We start from the raw sequence: 19,419 nt of genomic DNA on the forward strand, positions 1-19,419 counted from the left end.
CTCTTTGGATACTGATAAAAAGATTTGATTATGAAAGATTTTAGAATGTATCTCCTGTTTGTCAGAAGCAATTACCTTTTTAAGCATCTGCAACCTCAGGCAATTCCTTCCTATACAATGGTCAGGATGAGGCTCCTTAGCTCTGAGCCCCTTTAAAGGGGTCAACGAGCGAATATCAAAACATCCACAACACAGGATCCAATGAAGAGTCAGAAATAGACAGATGTTCCAGGAATTTCTGATTTAAATCTAAAAGCATGTTATTGTCCTTATAAGGTATCCTTAACTACATTTTTTAAAAAATGAAAAAGTGTTTGAAAAGCAATCATTAAGCTTAGAGACCAAATAATAAAAATAACCATGTTTCATTTACTTTATCAACTATATTGCTGATGGAATACTATGCAGTTTTACATAAATCTCATTTAAACGCAATAGAAATTTCAATGACATACTTTAGTATTCATTGCCCTTGTGCAAACAATACCAACTGGCTTTATACAGGAAAGGCATGAAAAGGAGGGAAGGAACCGGGGGTCACTGTCCCTCCAGGACAGTGACACACACTTCCCTGTGAGGGATCTTTACACACTTTCTTAGGTGTGTCTCACCACTGTATCTGTAATCACTGTTGACATGCGTGCACAAAGGGAGCAGAACTGGGTAGGCAGTTAACACTTCAGCGCCTGGGCCTCCATGTGACTGGCGGCACCAGTAAGAAAAGCCACGCTCCAGAGGCAGTTCCTGCAAGGTCCTCAGACATACCTGCCACACTAACATCTGAAACGGGGGTCTGCTGGTGACACTAAAGGTACATAGGCCTGTGGATTAGATGAAATCTCTTAGAGATGCACAAGAGCATGAGAGCCCCATGCAGGAGTCCACAGCGGGGATCCTTAGGGAGGCTTTCCCCTAATAGCCTGGGTGCGGCTCTGGCTGTGCTGGGTTTCCAGTGTCTCGTGCAGACTGAGGACAACAGACCCCTCACTCTGTGGTATGACTGCGTTGGCACAGAGCAAATCTTTCAGAAAAGATACTGGTGAGAGGATCTCCAAGTACAGACAGCCAGGAAACCTCAGGGTTACAGAGCAGGCTTTTCAAACTCTTGTGTTCCTGCTGGGCAATAAATGTTGGTTTAATAAATATCTAAACAAGAGAGAATTAGATCAGAAATTGCTTTGTCTGACCCTACTACCTGTGTGCCTGGAAAATGTCCACTTCACACTTGTTGTCCAGGCAGCATTATGAACGGCACCCCTTCCATTCTCAGAAGTATCTCACCCTGGATGATAAACCACGTGGATACTCTACCCAGCAGTGAGACTAGGGGCTGGGAGGATAAAGCTGACCCTTATGAAATTCAGAATTCTTTTACAGCTACTGTTATCTACCAAAATGGACCTGAGAGTTTTGAATACCGCACTGACTCCTTATGGATCAAAAGTTGTACAGAAAATTCAGTTTATTTTCACTAAACTGCAAATCTATAGCTACTCTCATAATACCAATTTTTGAGAATACTGGATTATTTAAAGGAATCCTCCCATTGAGAACAATTAAAAATGCTGAACAAAATATATTTGAAAAATATTTTAAAGGCTTCAAAGAGCTGACAAGATAGGAACTAGCATTTTAATCAAAATACAGGAGATAACCTTCAGAGATGAGCCAGCTCAGAGCCTGCCTCTGCCCTGAGAGTATCTGCGTTTGTGCTCAGTTGCTTCAGTCATGTCTGACTCTTTGCGACCCCATGGACTGTAGCCCACCAGACTCCTCTGTCCATGGAATTTTCCAGGCAAGAATACTGGAGTGGGTTGCCATGCCCTCCTCCAGGGGATCTTCCCAACCCAGGGACTGAATGTGGGTCTCTTACTTCTGCACTGGCAGGCAGGTTCTTTACCACTAGGGCCACCTGGGAAACTTACAAAGGTACCTGCCTGACCCAACAAACTGAACTTTGTACTGATAGTTTCTGGGGCTCAGGGCCATCCAAAGTACAGATTCTAGACCCTCTGACAATAAATTGGGACTCAAATGACTACACACTCAGGGACTATGCACGTAATGTGACTTTCAACTTTGATAATACATTATTTTGGTTGGGCTTCCCTGGTGGCTCAGAGGGTAAAGCGTCTGCCTGCAATGCATGAGACCTGTGTTTGATCCCTGGGTCAGGAAGATGCCCTGGAAAAGGAAATGGCAACCCACTCCAGTATTCTCGCCTGGAGAATCCCATGGACAGAGGAGCCTGCTGGGCTACAGTCCACGGGGTCACAAAGAGTCAGACACAACTGAGCAACTTCACTTTCACTTTTATTTCAGTTTAATGACTATTTTTCTGCACATTAGAAGGTAAATGGGTCTATACCTGGTGGTTTCCTACCTGATATTTATCAAACAGGGGATGAGGTCATATGGTTAACTCCTGAAAAGAGATGCCTACTATCTAACGTTCCCATATGCTGGGAACAAATAGAGTCATCCCCAGAAGTTAGCCAACAACATAATTATAACGATTGGAAACAATTGGTATTTTTGCCTCAAGAAATATGCAATGTAATCATTCCTGTGTTCTCCAATCCCAGTTCAGGTCCTCCCTTTGCCTGGCCAGGCACTGATTGGGACTGGATATCTGAGTCATGCTGGTTTGCTCCAAACAGGACTTACTGGATATGTGGCTCTTACCTGTGGGCATGGCTTCCCCTTGCTGGATACGGAGATGCACCCGAGATTTACCTTTTACTCAGGGCTTCATATCTTCAGAGCTTCCAGAGAAGCCTGCTCATCTGCCACAAGTGAAGCTCGCTAGGCAAGGTCTGTATTTCACTGGTATGACCATATGGCTGCAATATTCATTCCCTCTCTGGGAACTACAGATATTATGCCACAAGTTGATCCTCTGAATCACTGTACTCAACAGGATTTACAAGATTCTGAAAAAGCTATTTCAGCCCTTAACGGTGAACAAATACAAATTAGAAAGGTGATTTTACAAAGCAGATTGGCTTTAGGTATTCTAATGGCCTCACAGGGAGGAACTTGTACTATTATTCATACCCAATGTTGTATATATATACCAGTTGAGTTTAGTCGCTCAGTCGTGTCCGACTCTGTGACTCCATGAACTGCAGCACGCCAGGCCTCCCTGTCCATCACCAACTCCTGGAGTTCACCCAAACTCATGTCCATTGAGTCGGTGATGCCATTCAACCATCTCATCCTCTGTCGTCCCCTTCTCCTCCTGCCCTCAATCTTTCCCAGCATCAGGATCTTTTCAAACGACTCAGCTCTTCGCATCAGGTGGCCAAAGTATTGGAGTTTCAGCTTCAACATCAGTCCTTCCAATGAACACTCAGGACTGATCTCCTTTAGGATGGACTAGTTGGATCTCCTTGCAGTCTAAGGGACTCTCAAGAGTCTTTTCCAACACCACAGTTCAAAAGCATCAATTCTTTAGCGCTCAGCTTTCTTTATAGCCCAACTCTCACATCCATACATGACCACTGGAAAAACCATAGCCTTGACCAGACAGACCATTGTTGACAAAGTAATGTCTCTGCTTTTTAATGTGCTGTCTAGGTTGGTCATAACTTTTCTTCCAAGGAGCAAGCATTTTTTAATTTTATGGCTGCAGTTACCATGCAGTGATTTTGGAGCCCCTCAAAATAAAGTCTCTCACTGCTTCCATTGTTTTCCCATCTATTTGCCATGAAGTAATGGGACCAGATGCCATGATCTGTTTTCTGGATATTGAGTTTTAAGCTAACTTTTTCACTCTCTTCTTTCCCTTTCAACAAGAGGCTCTTTAGTTCTTCTTCACTTTCTGCCATAAGGGTGGTGTCATCTGCATATATGAGGTTATTGATATTTCTCCTGGCAATCTTTATTCCAGTTTGTGCTTCTTCCAGCCCAGTGTTTCTCATGATGTACTCTATACCAGATATGAGTACTAATGTTACTCACTTTACTAAGCACATGAACAAGATGATTCAGGCTATGGATTCTCCTGAAGCCTCAGTCACCTCACTTTGGGAAATGTTAACTAGCCCTCCATGGTGGAAAAGTATCTTAATCATAATAATTCTAACTATTCTGTTTTTACTGTTTGCTCTCTGCATCTGTAACTATATAACTGAATTTGTTTCTAACAGTGTGAAAGCTTTTAAGTTACAAATGGTTGTCCAGGCTCCTAGAGTGCCACAGCCTCCTTCAACTATTATTTGGGGCCCCTGGATCAGAGACCCTCAATATGAGGGTTAAGAGAATACATTGCCTCAACAATTTAGGGATAGCACCCCATCACAGCAGGAAGTAGTTATGGAATGAAAACGATGCCCCTTCCCTTGGCAACATAATGCTCATAACAGAAAAGGGGGAAATGAGAGTCAATTATTATGCAGGTTGCTAAGAAGTCCAGGGTCCCTGAGGAGGAGAGAGGGGTCTGGAATTCTCAAGGAAGAGGAAAGGACAAACATCTTTTTTTTTCTTTACATTCCTTAGTCTTAGTCACATAAAACTTTTTTTCCTTTAAGCCCTGCACTGATGGTTAAGCAACAACACAACTCAGCTTAAACTCTGTACTAAAGATTATATAACAACATAGATATAACTGCTTGAGGACAGTTTCTCCTTCCTGAAAAACTTCTGACTAATCCTGTTTGTTATCTTAAAATGTAAATTGTGAGAGTGGGTCTGGTAAAATTTTTACAACCTTGAGACATTCTTTTGATTTATTGTAATAACTAATTTAAAAAGTATATAGCTCCCTTGCTAAAGACTAGCGAGGGGGCACTCTCCAACCCCTTCTGATGTCTATGTTAGAAGCCTTCTCTGCCCCTCTTCACTGTAATAAAACTCCGCTACACACACACACAAAAGTAATTGAAGTTTTGCACTGTTGAAATTTGCCATTTGGTATTAGAATACATTCTTAAATAAATGTGGTTATGTTTATCTTATTTCTCTTAAATAAATTATGGTTATGAATATCTATATATACATCATATTAATGCATATTTTTCACTTTATGTTCTTTTGCTAATTACTTATTACTTGCTGTTTATTTTATACTTATTTTAGACTAGGGAAATGATGTTAGACAGAAAGCAAATTCGAGTGATTTTCCTACTGAGTAAATAATGGGCTATAAAGCAGTGGAGACAATGTATAACATCAACAACTCATTTGGCCCAGGAACTGCTAATATAGTTCAATGGTGGTTCAAGAAGCATTGCAAAGGAGATAAGAGCCTTGAAGGTGAGAATTATAGTGGCCAGCTATCATAAGTTGACAAGGACCACTTGAAAGCATCATCAAAGCTGATTCTCTTACAACTACATGAGAAGTTGCTGAAGAACTCAACGTCAACCATTCTACTGTTGTGCCGCATTTGAAGCAAAATGGAAAGGTAAAAAAGCTTGATAAGTGAGTGCTTCATGTTGTCGTTCAGTTGCTCAGTTGTGTCCGACTCTCTGCAACCCCATGGACTTGCAGCATGCCAGGCTTTCCTGTCCTTTACCATCTCCTGGAGCTCAAACTCAAGTTCATCAAGTCAGTGATGTCACTGAGTGCCTCATGAGCTGACCACAAATCAAAAAAATTGTCAATTTGAAGTGTCATTTTCTCTTACTCTACACAACAAAAATGAACTATTTCTTGATCAGATTGTGACATGTGATGAAAAGTGGATTTTATACGACAATTGGTAACTACCAGCTCAGTGGCAGGACCAAGAAGAAATTTCAAAGCACTTCCAAAAGTCAAACATGCACCAAAAAAGGGTCATGGTCACTGTTTGGTGGTCTGCTACCAGCCTGATCCACTACGGCTTTCTGAATCCCAGCAAAATCATTACATCTGAGAAGTATGCTGAGCAAACTGATGAGCTGCACTGAAAACTGCAAGGCCTGCAGCCAGCATTAATCGACAGAAAGGGCCCAATTCTTCTCTACGACAATGCCCGACTGCACGTCACACAATCAACACTTCAAAAGTTGAACGAATTGGGCTATGAAGTTTTGCCTCATCCGCCATATTCACCTGATCTCTTGCCAACTGATTACCTCTTCTTTAAGTATCTCAACAACTTTTTGCAGAGAAAACACTTCCACAATGAGCAGGAAGCCGAAAATGCTTTCCAACAGTTCATTGAATCCTGAAGCACAGATTTTTACACTACAGGAATAAGCAAACTTATTTCTCGCTGGCAAAAATGTGTTGATTATAATGGTTCCTATTTTGATTAACAAAGATGTGTTTGAGCCTAGTTATAATGATTTAAAATTCATGGTCCCAAACTACAACTACATTTGCACCAACCTAATACTTCCTGACATCTGCCTTTGCATCCTGTTCCATGACAATGGCCCCCAATGCTTCAGCTTGAGAAACTCTCCTCACCATCAAAGCAGTTTAATAAAAATTTAAATTGTGGTTGAGCTACTCTTCTAGTGACAGGGCATGCCAAGCTTGTGCTATTTATGAGTTACTCCACACATTATTTTAAGCCAACCAAATAGAATCCCTATACATAAAGTGGTAAGCTGGAAAGCCAAGTAAATCTTTTCACAATTTATAAACCGTATTTTGTTAACAGGTAAACTGGCATTCCATTGGAAAATTTAATCTGCTTAAATCTACTCTAAGGCTCAGAACAGCTCAAGGGACATTTGAATATAGATTTAACTCCTTTTTTCACCTTGGGCAGTATCTTTCAGCACAATGTGATGGAGTGATATGGATAGGGATATTTGTCCAGAGCAAAGTAGAGTCGAGTATTAAAACACTGACACAAAAACCATTTTAAAAATGGTAAAAAGCCATCCTAATTCCAAATATAGAGAATATTTTATAAGCCTGGTTAAAGATGTAAATTAAAACAGCACCATTAAAGAAATAACAAAAGGTCACCACCATATCACTGCTTCCATGGGTCTGGATAACCAACAATATTTAAGTGGCCAAGAGTAATTTGAAACTATCTTTGATGGATACTAGAAAAAATAACACGGGTAGAGAAGCCTAGGGGTTATATTCTAGCCATCCAAGGAATTGAAAAAAGAGGGACCACTTGTCCACACTAAAAAGTTATACATAATAAAGCTGCTTTAGTGATTCTTTCAGCATCTCATAGCCTATCAGAACCAGAGGAGGAAGAGAACACACCCCATCACCCACTCTTTGCTTTAGGGACATCTGAGACAAATGGTCATGTAGTCTCTTGAACAGCTCTGAGCTTTCGTTTAATCACTACATATGGCAATCCAGTCTACTCTTTGACATCTCCAGTCATAAGATCATTTTAAAAACAACAATCTAAAGAAGCTTTCCTGTAACTCCTACACTGGTTTTAGCTGATATATTACAAAGTCTTAGGTTTACTTCCTCTTCGCTGTGTTAGCTCAGCAAACATCTGAGACTCACCCTCAGAGACTTTTCTCTCCTGTGGACCATCCTCCCCAGGTACTGTCGGGGACTGAGACACAGCCCACACCTGGATCTCAGGAGTGTTCACCAGTCCTTTTTCGGACATGGTATGGAGCAGTCAATCAGGTACAGAGCACGGTGGGACTAGTATTTCTTATGAATCAAAAGTTAAGTATTTACTAATGCAGACTAAACATGTCACATGAGAATTAGGTTCTTAAGAAGACAGAGAAATAACACAAGAGTCAAATTACCCATAACCCTTTCAGAAAGAATCATGGCAGAAAGTTTGGTAGTACTCACAGGAAACATACTAATCTCAATACACACAGAAAATCTAAGTATGAAATAATTTTCCACTTCAGTCCAAATTTGAATATTCAAAAGCTGAAATTTTATTTCTCACTTGGTGGTGTTTTAGTCACTAAGTTGCATCTGACTCTTGTGACCCCCTGGACTGTAGCTCACCAGGCTCCTTTGTCCATGGGATTTCCCAGGCAAGAATACTGGAGTGGGTTGCCATTTCCTTCTCCAGGGGGTCTTCCCAACCCAGGGATAGAACTCTTGTTTCCTACATTGCAGACTGTCTCCTGCATTGCAGGTGGATTCTTTACCTTCTGAGCCAGAGGGGAAGCCCGTTTTTCACTTACCATGTTGTATATCTTTCATATCTAAGTGAAGGCTAGACATCAGTATTCCAACTGCTTGAGACCTTTTGTTGCTTAGTAACTTGACAACCTGCTCAAGAAAGAAAGGAAAAGGAAGAAATGTTACATGAACTCAGTGATATGCTTAATATCATGTAATTTTTATCCTAAACGAGAAACAAATAACAGAATTGTTAAAGTATCAGAACTGATGTGAAAAAGCTCTTGGATTTTGCATTTCCTGTCTTCAAAATCCCCGCCTTCACCCTGCTCTTCATTACTCCCACCACTGTTCTTCTCATCAGCCTTTTAAGGGCCTGATTTACCAACACTGAAATTTCTAACCACCTAGAAAATTAGATTGGTCTCTGTAAAATAACACTTATACATCTGATCACTTGCAGCCTGAGATTTTAAAAGTGTTCTTTGATTTTAAATGCAGAAACTTGAAACTTTGGCCAATAGTAAAGGGAAAAATACAAGTACTCAGAGAATCTATTAGATCAGGTTAGTTTGACCACAAAATAGAATATATGCAGTTTTTTTAATGCCGTTTAATGCAGTTTTTTTTGTTTGTTTGAGAAAGCTCACTATTTTACTGGCCATTGCTCTCATTCTGCATTTGACCCACATTTTGTGAGGAACTTTCCAACTAATTAACAGTGATACAATCATCAAATCCAATGGGTTGTGTTAGCTCAATCTCAGATCTTTCCAGAGTCCAGAAGAATTAGCCCACAGAAACCCAGTAAGTTTCCTAACACAGATGTGGGCGTGTTTAAATTATGTTTTCCAGACGATAACACACCACTGACAATTCCTGCTTATGACACTATTATACCAGATACCAATCATGTGTAGGGCACCAACTTCTATTTACTCTCAGGATTCCATGATAAATTTGCTTGGAAAAACACTGGAGTAAAAGAGAAATGTTTATTGTCAAATTCCAGAAGTGACAGCTGCCCTAAGTTGATCAATTAGGAAATTAATAAAATAATCCTTGCCAACTGTCACACAAATTACAGCATAATACTCTTGGTTCCTATCACAGATATGGGTAGAGAACAAAACAAACCCTTTCAGAAGTTGTTCACTCGCTGTCATGTTCAACTCTTTGTGACCCCATGGACTGCAGCAGAGCAGGGTTCCCTGTCCTTCATTATCTCCTGGAGTTTGCTCAAACTCACGTCCATTGAATCAGTGATGCCATCCAACCATCTCATCCTCTGTTGCGTCCTTCTCCTCATACCTTCAATCTTTCCCAGAATCAGGGTCGTTTCTAATGACTCAGCTTTTCCCATCAGGTGGCCAAAGTATTGGAGCTCCAGCTTCAGCATCAGGCATCAGTTCTTTCAGTGAATATTCAGGGTTGATTTCCTTTAGGATTGACTGGTTTGATCTCCTTGCTGTCCAAGGGACTCTCAAGAGTCTTCTCCAGCACCACAATTAAAAAGCATCAAATTCTTCAACGCTCAGCCTTCTTTATGGTCCAGCTCTCACATCCATACATGACTACTGGAAAAACCATTTCCTTGACTATACACAGACCTTTGTCAGCAAAGTTATATCTCTCTTTTTTAACATGCTGTCAAGGTTTGTCATAGCTTTTCTTCCAAGCAGCAAGTGACTTTAAATTTCATAGCTGCAGTCACCATCTGCAGTGATTATGGAGCCCAAGAAAATAAAATCTGCCACTGTTTCCACGTTTTCCCCTTCTGTTTGCCATGAAGTGATGGGACTGGATGCCATGGTCTTAACGTTTTGAATGTTGACTTTTAAGCCAGCTTTATCATTCTCCTCTTTCACCTTCATCAAGAGGTTCTTTAGTTCCTCTTTGCTTTCTGACATTAGGGTAGTATTATCTGTATATTTGAGGTTGTTGATATCTCTCCCAGCAATCTTGATTCCAGCTTGTGCTTCATCCAGCCAGGTATTTTGCATGATGTACACTGCATAGAAGTTAAATAAACAGGGTTACAATATACAGCCTTGACATACTTCTTTCCCAACTTTGAACCAGTCTGTTGTTTCATGTTCAGTTCAAACTATTGCTTCTTGATCTGCATACAAGCTTCTCAGGAGGCAGGTAAAGTGGTCTGGTATTCCCATCTCTTTAAGAATTTTCAACAATTTGTTGTGATCCACACAGTCAAAGGCTTTAGTGTAGTCAAAGAAGCAGAAGTAGAAGTTTTTCTGGAATTCTCTTGTTTTTTCTATGATCCAACAGATGTTGGCAATTTGACTTCTAGTTCCTCTGCCTTTTCTAAATTAAGCTTGAACATTTGGAAGTTTTCAGTTCAAGTACTATTTTAGCCTAGCTTGAAGGATTTTGAGCATTCCCTTGTTAGCATGTGAGATGAGTGCAACTGTATGGTAGTTTGAACATTCTTTGGCCTTGCCCTTCTTTGAGATTGGAATGAAAACTGACCTTTTCCAGTCCTGTGGCTACTGCAGTCTTCCAAATTTGCTGGCTCATTGAGTGCAACACTATAGTAGCTTCATCTTTTAAGATCTGAAATAGCTCAGCTGAAATTCTGTCACCTCCATTAGCTTTGTTCATAGTAAGGCCTCCTATGACCCCCTCGACTTCATACTTCAGGATGTCTGGCTTTAGGTAAGTGACCACACCATCATGGTTATCCAGGTCATTAAGGCCTTTTATGCACAGTTCTTCAGTGTATTCTTGCCACCTCTTCTTAACCACAAAAACTCCACAGTTATTTCTGCAAGCTTCCTGAGGCAAGGGACATTAATACCCCACGGGAGGCAGCACCTCATAACAGGAAAGCCATAGAAATTGATTCACAGTTTGCTCTTTAAATATTTTATTCAACTTAGAACTTCAATTTAAATCCATTCACCTAAACTATTTTTTAAATCGATAACCATAGCCTCTTAAGAGATGGAAAAATAGAAACTTAATATCAGAAAAGCAGAAGGCATGGATTCTGTTCTAAAAATAGAACAGAATTTCTGTTTCTAACTTCAAATAAATATAATCTGGATCCCATCTGTGCTACTCTGACAAAACTGCTTTTCCTAAGATGTTCTATCACCCCTGATTCCTAAATACATGGAATTGGCTGCACCCATATGTCATTTGACCTTCCTGCAGACCTGACATGTTGATTACATCCTTATAAAAACTTTGGTTAAAAGTAATTTCTAAGCCTCAACTAAAATTGGCCTTGGGAAGGCCAGCAAAGGGAGCTCTCATGCCTACCAATTACCCTGAACAAGAAGGGAGGGTCCCCCTAGCTTCAAGGGGTGTGTGTGTGTGTGTGTGTGTATGTGTTAACTCACTCAGTCGTGTTGGACTCTATGCAATCCCATGGACCAGGCCACCAGGCTCCTCTGTCTATGGGATTCTCTGGCCAAGAATACTGGAGTGGGTTCTTATTTCCTTCTCCATGGGGTCTTCCCGACCCGGGGATCACACCCGGGTCTCCTGCATTGCAGGCAGATTCTTTACCATCTGAGCCACCAGAGAAGCCCATCTCTGAAGGGAAGGGGCCTCTACTTCCCTGGTAGGAGGAAGGGAGATATTCTACCTGCTGGGTAACAAGCTCAGCCAATGGAAAATTCTGTAGCACAGCCAATGAGAAAGCTGAACTCTCACTTTCCTCCAGGGAATTTTCATAGAGAACAGCCTTGCCCACTCCTCTTTTTCTCTGTACAAGCTCCTCCCCTTTGTCCTCAGTATTTCCCTGTGGTCCAAAGCTTGTATTTATTTCCCCAATTACAAGTCCTCTAACATTTTCCAAATAAACTTTTGCTGGTGAGACAACTGGCTATTTTATTTTTAAAGTTGTCACTCTCTACTGCAGAGTTCCTGCCAGTCCTAAGGCCTTTTTAAAGTGAACTATTCTGATTTCACATTAAATATTGGCATATCCCAGAGTTCTATTGTCAGCTCCATATTCTCTTCAATATATGATGTATATTTTCTTCTCCATCAACATATATGCCTGCATTTACATAACTGTATTAACAGCCATCTTCACCTCAGTTGTATCCTATTGATATTTTGCTAACAAACATCTCCACTTAGATTACCCACACATTTTCATTTGACATGTCTAATACCAAACTTATCAATCCCACCCCCAAAACTTATCATCAATCCCAATCCCCAAACCTACTCAGTCTCTCCTCTTTTATTCCATATCTTGAGATCACGCACCACTGCTTTCAATCCACCATCAAAGTCAGAAACCCAGAAATCATTCTAGAGCCACCTCCCCTCCTTCCTCTGCATGTTCTGGTCTGACAAGTCCTGTCAGTTTTAACTTTAATACAGCTTTGGACTCCATCCCTTCCTCTTTCAACTCTAATATCAGCATTTACTTCCATATTATAACTTGCATAGATCGATGCAAGAGATTTCTAATTGGTCTGCCCAAATTTAGTCCAGTAGTTCTCAAGGTATATTTCCTGCAACAGCAGGCATCGTAATCACATGAGAATTTATTAAAACTGCAAAATCTCTATTAAAAACCTGCTTGTCAGAGATCTGGGCAGAGAAAGAATCAATCAGCATTTTAAAAAGCCTTTCAGGTGATTTTCGAATAAATAATGAGTCTTATCTCTTCCTATCCATTCTCCAAACCAGTATCCAATTACCACCTCTAAAAGTGTCAATATTTCCATGCCACGTTCTTATCTTTTAAACCTAAGAGGCTCATAAATAAGGGAAGGTTACATAACCTCTTTATAGACTGTTTCATAGCTCATACTTGGAACTTGCTTCTCCCTGTATAATTCAAATGAACTCGATTAAAAGCTGTATGTTACATTTAAATGCAAAAGATTATAGATAGGAAGAATAATTATTGATCACCTTCCAAAAAGCATACATATGTGAGAGAACAGATGTCTAAAAGGATCAATTTCACAATTCCCTGGAGTTATTTGACCTAATATTAAAAAAAGTACCATCATCATATATCTCTCTCTCTCCCTCTCTTTTAACACACTAACAAAAACTTGAAGCTATCAAAATACAATATTTTTAGAATCCAGTAACTACATAGACAATGGAGACAAAGGACCTGACTTTTACAAAATGATCTCAGAACTCTTAGATGAAATGCAGAAAATACAGATTTAGCAAATTTGAATATTCCAGAATGCAATCTACAGATTCAATGCAATCCATGTCAAAATACTACTGGCATTTTTCACAGAACTAGAACAAATAAACCTAAATTTGCATGGAAACACAAAAGACTCCAAGTAGCCAAAACAATTTTTAGAAAGAACAAAACTGAGGTATCACATTCCTTGATTTCAAACTGTACTTTAGCTACCTTAATCAAAATATGATGATGCTGACACAAAAAACAGACACATAGATCCACAAAACAGTATAGAGACTATAAACAACAAAAGAGACAAAAATATATAATGAGAAAAGACGATTTCTTCAATAAATGGTGTTGGAAAAACTGGACAGCTATATGCAAAAGAATCAAAGCAGACTACTTTCTCACACCAAACAGATAAAGACTTAAGCATAAGACTGGAAGCCATAAAACTACTAGAAGAAAACACAAGCAATATGCTCTTTGAATCTCTTTCAGTGCAGGAGACCTGGGTTCAATCCCTGGGTCGGGAAGATCCCCTGGAGAAGAAATGGCAATCCACTCCAGTATTCTTGCCTGAAGAATCCCATGGACAGAGGAGCCTGGTGAGCAGTCCATGGGGTCACAGAGTTGGACACGACTGAGCAACTTACACACTATGCTCTTTGACATCATTCTTAGCTATATTTTTTTGGATATGTCTCCTCAGGTAAGGAAAACAAAAGCAAATGAACAGGACTACATTAAATTAAAAACTTTTTGCACAGTGAAGGAAACTAAAGTGAAAGTAAAAGTTTCTCAGTCGTGTCCGACTCTTTGTGACCCCGTGGACTGCATAGTCCATGGAATTCTCCAGGCCAGAATACTGGAATGGGTTGCTATTCCTTTCTCCAGGGGATCTTCCCAACCCAGGGATTGAACCCAGGTTTCCTGCATTGCAGGCGGTTTCTCTACCAGCTGAGCCACCAGGGAAGCCGAAAGGAAACTAAGAACAACAAAAAAGGCTGCCTAACTGAATGGATGAAGACATTTCCAAATGATGTATCTGATAAGGAGTTAATAATATCCAAAGAACTCATACAACTCAACATCAAAAAACCTCAAATAACCTGATTAAAACACTGGCAGAGAACTAGAATAGACAGTTTCCAAAGAAGACACACACATGGACCACAGACACATGAAAAGATGCTCAACATCACTAATCATTATGGAAATACAAATCAAAACCAGAATGAGATAGCATCTCACACCTGTAAGAAGGACTATCAAGTCTGCTACAGTTATGGTGTTATTATCAACTTCTCCCTTTATGTTTGTTAATATTTTCTTCATGTATTTACCTGGACCATGTATTTACATGCACGTTGGGTGCATATACACTTACAATCGTTATATCTTCTTGCACTGATCACTTGACCATTATTTAATGCCGTTCTTTGTGTATTGTTACAGTATTTTTTTAAAGTCTATTTTGTCTAATATGAGCACTGGTATCCCAGATTTCTTTTCATTTCCATTTGTACAGAATACCTTTTACTCCTTTCACTTTTAGTCTGTGTGTGACTTTAGATCTGAAGTGGGTCTCTTGTAGGTATCACATATATGGGTCTGGTTTGTGTATCCATTCAGCCAATGTACATCTTTTGATAGGAACATTTAATCCTTGTACATTAAAAGTAATAATTGATATGAGCTTATTGTCATTTTTGTTAACTTTTTTGAATTATTTTCATAGTTCTTTTCTTCTTTTGTTCACTTGTGAGCTGATGACTATCTTTAGAATTAGGTACCTTTATATACCAATTAGATATTTTTCTCTATTTTTGTGTATCTATTATACATTTTTGGTTTGTGGTAACCATGAGGCTTATATACAATAAAAATTTCTCTCTCTGTATACATGTATATATGTGTGTGTGCTTATTTCTTAATTTACTATTTTTATTGAGGTATAGTTGATGTACAATATAAGCTACAGGTGTACAATATAGCGATTTACAATTTTAAAGGTGATGTTCCATTTGCAGTTATTGTAAAATATTGGCTATATTCCCCATGCTGTAAGTAGATCCTTATAGTTTATTTTATACCTATGATTTATATCTCTTACTCACCTACTCCTTTATTGTTCCTCTCCCTCTCTTCCCTCCTGGTAATCATTAGTATGCTGTCTGTATGTGTGAATCTCCATCTTTTTTTGTTGTTGTTATATTCACTAGCTTGTTGTAATTTTCAGATTTCACATATAAGTGACTTCATATTTGTCTTTCTCTGTCTGACTTACTTCACTTAGCGTAGTGCCCTCTGAGTCTATTCATGTTGCTGCAAATGGCAGAAGTTTATTCTTTTCCATGGCTGAGCAATGTGCGTGGGAGGGACTGGGGGCAGGAGGAGAAGGGGACGACAGAGGATCAGATGGCTGGATGGCATCACCGACTTGATGCACATGAGTTTGCCTGAACTCCTGGAGTTGGTGATGGACAGGGAGGCCTGGTGTGCTGAGTTCATGGGGTTGCAAAGAGTCGGACACGACTGAGCAACTGAACTGAACTGAATATGTGTGTGTGTGTGTGTGTGTGTGTGTGTATACACATATATAAAACATCTGTATTCATTTATCTGTTGATGAACAGTTAGGTTGCTTCCATATCCAGACTATGATAAATAATGCAGCTATGAACATTGGAGTGCATATATCTTTTTAAATTAGTGTATTTGGTTTTTTGGGTATACATAAAAGGAGTGTAATTGCTCAGTTATATGATATTTCTTTTGTTAGTTCTTTGAGAAACCTCCATACTGTTTTCCACAGTGGCTGCACCAATTTACATTCCCACCAATAGTGTAAAGAGTTCCCTTTGCTTCACATCATCATCAACATTTGCTATTTGTGCTTTTTTTGACAACAGCCATTCTGACCAGTGTGAGATGATATCTCATTGTGCTTTTGATTTCCATTTCTTTGATAATTAGCCATGTTGAACATTTTTAATATGCCTATTGGCCACCTTACCTCTTATTTGGAAAAGTATCTGTTACTATCTTCCACCTATTTTTTAATCACTTAAAAAAAAAGACATTTATTTTTGGTTGCACTGGATCTTCATTGCTGCATGCAGGCTTTTTCTAGTTGCAGTGAGTAGGGGCTACTCTCCAGTTGCAGTACACGGGCTTCTCATTGCAGTGGCCTCTCTTGTGGTGGAGCATGGGCTCTAGGGCACATAGGCTCAGTTGCATCATGGGATGTGGGATCTTTCCTGACCAGGGATCAAACCTGTGTCCACTGCACTGTAAGATGGATCCTTAACCACTAGACCATCAGGGAAGCCCTCTTTGCTTTTTTTGATGTTGATCTCTATGAGCTGTTTATAGATGTTGGATATCAATCCCTTATTGGTCATATTATTTCTAAAGATTTTCTCCCATTCAGTAAGTTATCTTTTTGTTTTATTGATGGTGTCTTTTGCTGTGCGAAAGGTTTTAAGTTTAATTAGGTCCCATTTATATTTCCTTACATTTCCTTTGCTTTAGGAGACAGATCCAAAAGTACACTTTGAAAGAGTATACTGCCCATGTTTTCCTCCAGTTTTATAGTATCCAATCTTTTTTTTTTAATTTTTTTTTTAACTTTACAATATTGTATTGGTTTTGCCATACATCAACATGAATCTGCCATGGGTGTACATGTGCTCCCCATCCTGAACCCCCCTCCCACCTCCCTCCCTATACCATCCCTCTGGGTCATCCCAGTGCACCAGCCCCAAGCATCCTGTATCCTGCATCGAACCTGGACTGGCGATTCGTTTCTTATATGATATTATACCTGTTTCAATGCCATTCTCCCAAATCATCCCACCCTCTCCCTCTCCCACAAAGTCCAAAAGACTGTTCTATACATCTGTGTCTCTTTTGCTGTCTGGCATACAGGGTTATCATTGCCATCTTTCTAAATTCCATATGTATGCATTAGTATACTGTATTGGTGTTTTTCTTTCTGGCTTACTTCACTCTGTATAATCGACTCCAGTTTCATCCACCTCATTAGAACTGATTCAAATGTATTCTTTTTAATGGCTGAGTAATACTCCATTGTGTATATGTACCACAGCTTTCTTATCCAGTCATCTGCTGATGGACATCTAGGTTGCTTCCATGTCCTGCCTATTATAAACAGTGCTGCGATGAACATTGGGGCACACATGTCTCTTTCAGTTCTGGTTTCCTCAGTGTGTATGCCCAGCAGTGGGATTACTGGGTCATAAGGAAGTTCTATTTCCAGTTTTTTAAGGAATCTCCACACTGTTCTCCATAGTGGCTGTACTAGTTTGCATTCCCACCAACAGTGTAAGAGGGTTCCCTTTTCTCCACACCCTCTCCAGCATTTATTGCTTGTAGACTTTTAGGTAGCAGCCATTCTGACCGGTGTGAAATGGTACCTCATAGTGGTTTTGATTTGCATTTCTCTGATAATGAGCGATGTTGAGCATCTTTTCCTGTGTTTGTTAGCCATCTGTATGTCTTCTTTGGAGAAATGTCTGTTTAGTTCTTTGGCCCATTTTTTGATTGGGTTGTTTATTTTTCTGGAATTGAACTGCAGGAGTTGCTTGTATATTTTTGAGATCAGTTTTTTGTCAGTTGCTTCATTTGCTATTATTTTCTCCCATTCTGAAGGCTGTCTTTTCACCTTGCTTACAGTTTCCTTTGTTGTGCAGAAGCTTTTAAGTTTAATCAGGTCCCATTTGTTTATTTTTGCTTTTATTGCCAATATTCTGGGAGGTGGGTCATAGAGGATCCTGCTGTGGTTTATGTCGGACAGTGTTTTGCCTATGTTCTCCTCTAGGAGTTTTATAGTTTCTGGTCTTACGTTTAGATATTTAATCCATTTTGAGTTTATTTTTTTATGGTGTTAGAAAGTGTTCTAGTTTCATTCTTTTACAAGTGGTTGACCAGTTTTCCCAGCACCACTTGTTAAAGAGACTGTCTTTTCTCCATTGTATATTCTTGCCTCCTTTGTCAAAGATAAGGTGTCCATAGGTGTGTGGGTTTATCTCTGGGCTTTCTATTTTGTTCCATTGATCTATATTTCTGTCTTTGTGCCAGTACCATACTGTCTTGATGACTGTGGCTTTGTAGTAGAACCTGAAGTCAGGCAGGTTGATTCCTCCAGATCCATTCTTCTTTTTCAAGATTGCTTTGGCTATTTGAGGTTTTTTGTATTTCCATACAAATTGTGAAATTATTTGTTCTAGCTCTGTGAAAAATACTGTTGGTAGTTTGATAGGGATTGCATTGAATCTATAGATTGCTTTGGGTAGTATACTCATTTTCACTATATTGATTCTTCCGAGTATCCAATCTTGTATGTAGGTCTTCAATCCATTTTGAGTTTATTTCTGTGTATGGTGTTAGAGAATATTCTAACTTTATTCTTTTACATATAGTTGTCCAGTTTTCTCAGCACCACTTATTGTAGAGGTGTCGGGAGCTGTGTTAGGCATTACTGACAAAATAGAGGCACGGCCCTAAACTCCCTCCCTTTGTTCCGTAGGCACGGACCCAGAATGAAGGAGTTAGGCTTTGTGATTCTGACTTGTTTTTCCCTTTCCTTGGCTGAGCTGACTGAAGAGAATATTAAGGTGCTTATTGTTTTTGAGAGGAGCATGAGAAGGCATAAAGCCTTCTGCAGCTGTGCTCAAAGAATAACTCATAAAGTTAATCACTGACATCTGTTCAAGGACTTTTACAAAAAAGTGTTCCAGGGTGAGCACACAGGCCGCAGCTTGAGGCCATGGGAGGGATTGCTATCTGAAGTCCATTTGTGAGAAAAGTTTATGGCAAAGGAGTTTTATGAATTTAGGGCTTAGGAATAATTAAAATAGTTAGAAGCTAAAGATTTAAGGATTGCTGTAATGTTAGCATATTCTACTATAGCTTATAGAAATTAGGGACTTTAGGGGTATTATTAGGTAGAAGCCCTTTCTAAGAAATAGTGAGCTTAGGATACTAGGGGAAAACAGGACTTAGAAAGATAAGAATTAAACTTAGGAATGTGGTATGCAGCCCAGACATTAGCATGAGTTACAGTGTATTCACAAGGACACATGAGAAAAAGTAGATGAGAGAATCACTGAGGAACGAACTCCTTTTGAGGGCAACAATGATTTTTGGAGAAAAATAAATCTGGGTCCATGGGAACTAAAAATATCAAACCTCTGACCTAATGCTTTTGTAAAAGTATAAAAGAGAATCATAAGCTT

General features: G+C 39.5%; 1 protein-coding gene across 1 annotated transcript in view; it reads right to left on the reverse strand.

Annotated features, from left to right (window-relative positions):
• FMN2 (formin 2) overlaps nucleotides 1–19,419 on the reverse strand; it is a 357,570-nt gene that overhangs the window by 157,838 nt on the left and 180,313 nt on the right. The window contains exon 7 of the mRNA XM_070782159.1: nucleotides 8,076–8,163. Coding sequence (XP_070638260.1) covers nucleotides 8,076–8,163 — 88 coding nt within the window. The remainder of the gene's footprint in view (nucleotides 1–8,075; nucleotides 8,164–19,419) is intronic.

The sequence above is a fragment of the Bos indicus genome, chromosome 28, assembly GCF_029378745.1.
Source record: "Bos indicus isolate NIAB-ARS_2022 breed Sahiwal x Tharparkar chromosome 28, NIAB-ARS_B.indTharparkar_mat_pri_1.0, whole genome shotgun sequence".
In the NCBI taxonomy this organism is placed as follows: Eukaryota; Metazoa; Chordata; class Mammalia; order Artiodactyla; family Bovidae; genus Bos; species Bos indicus.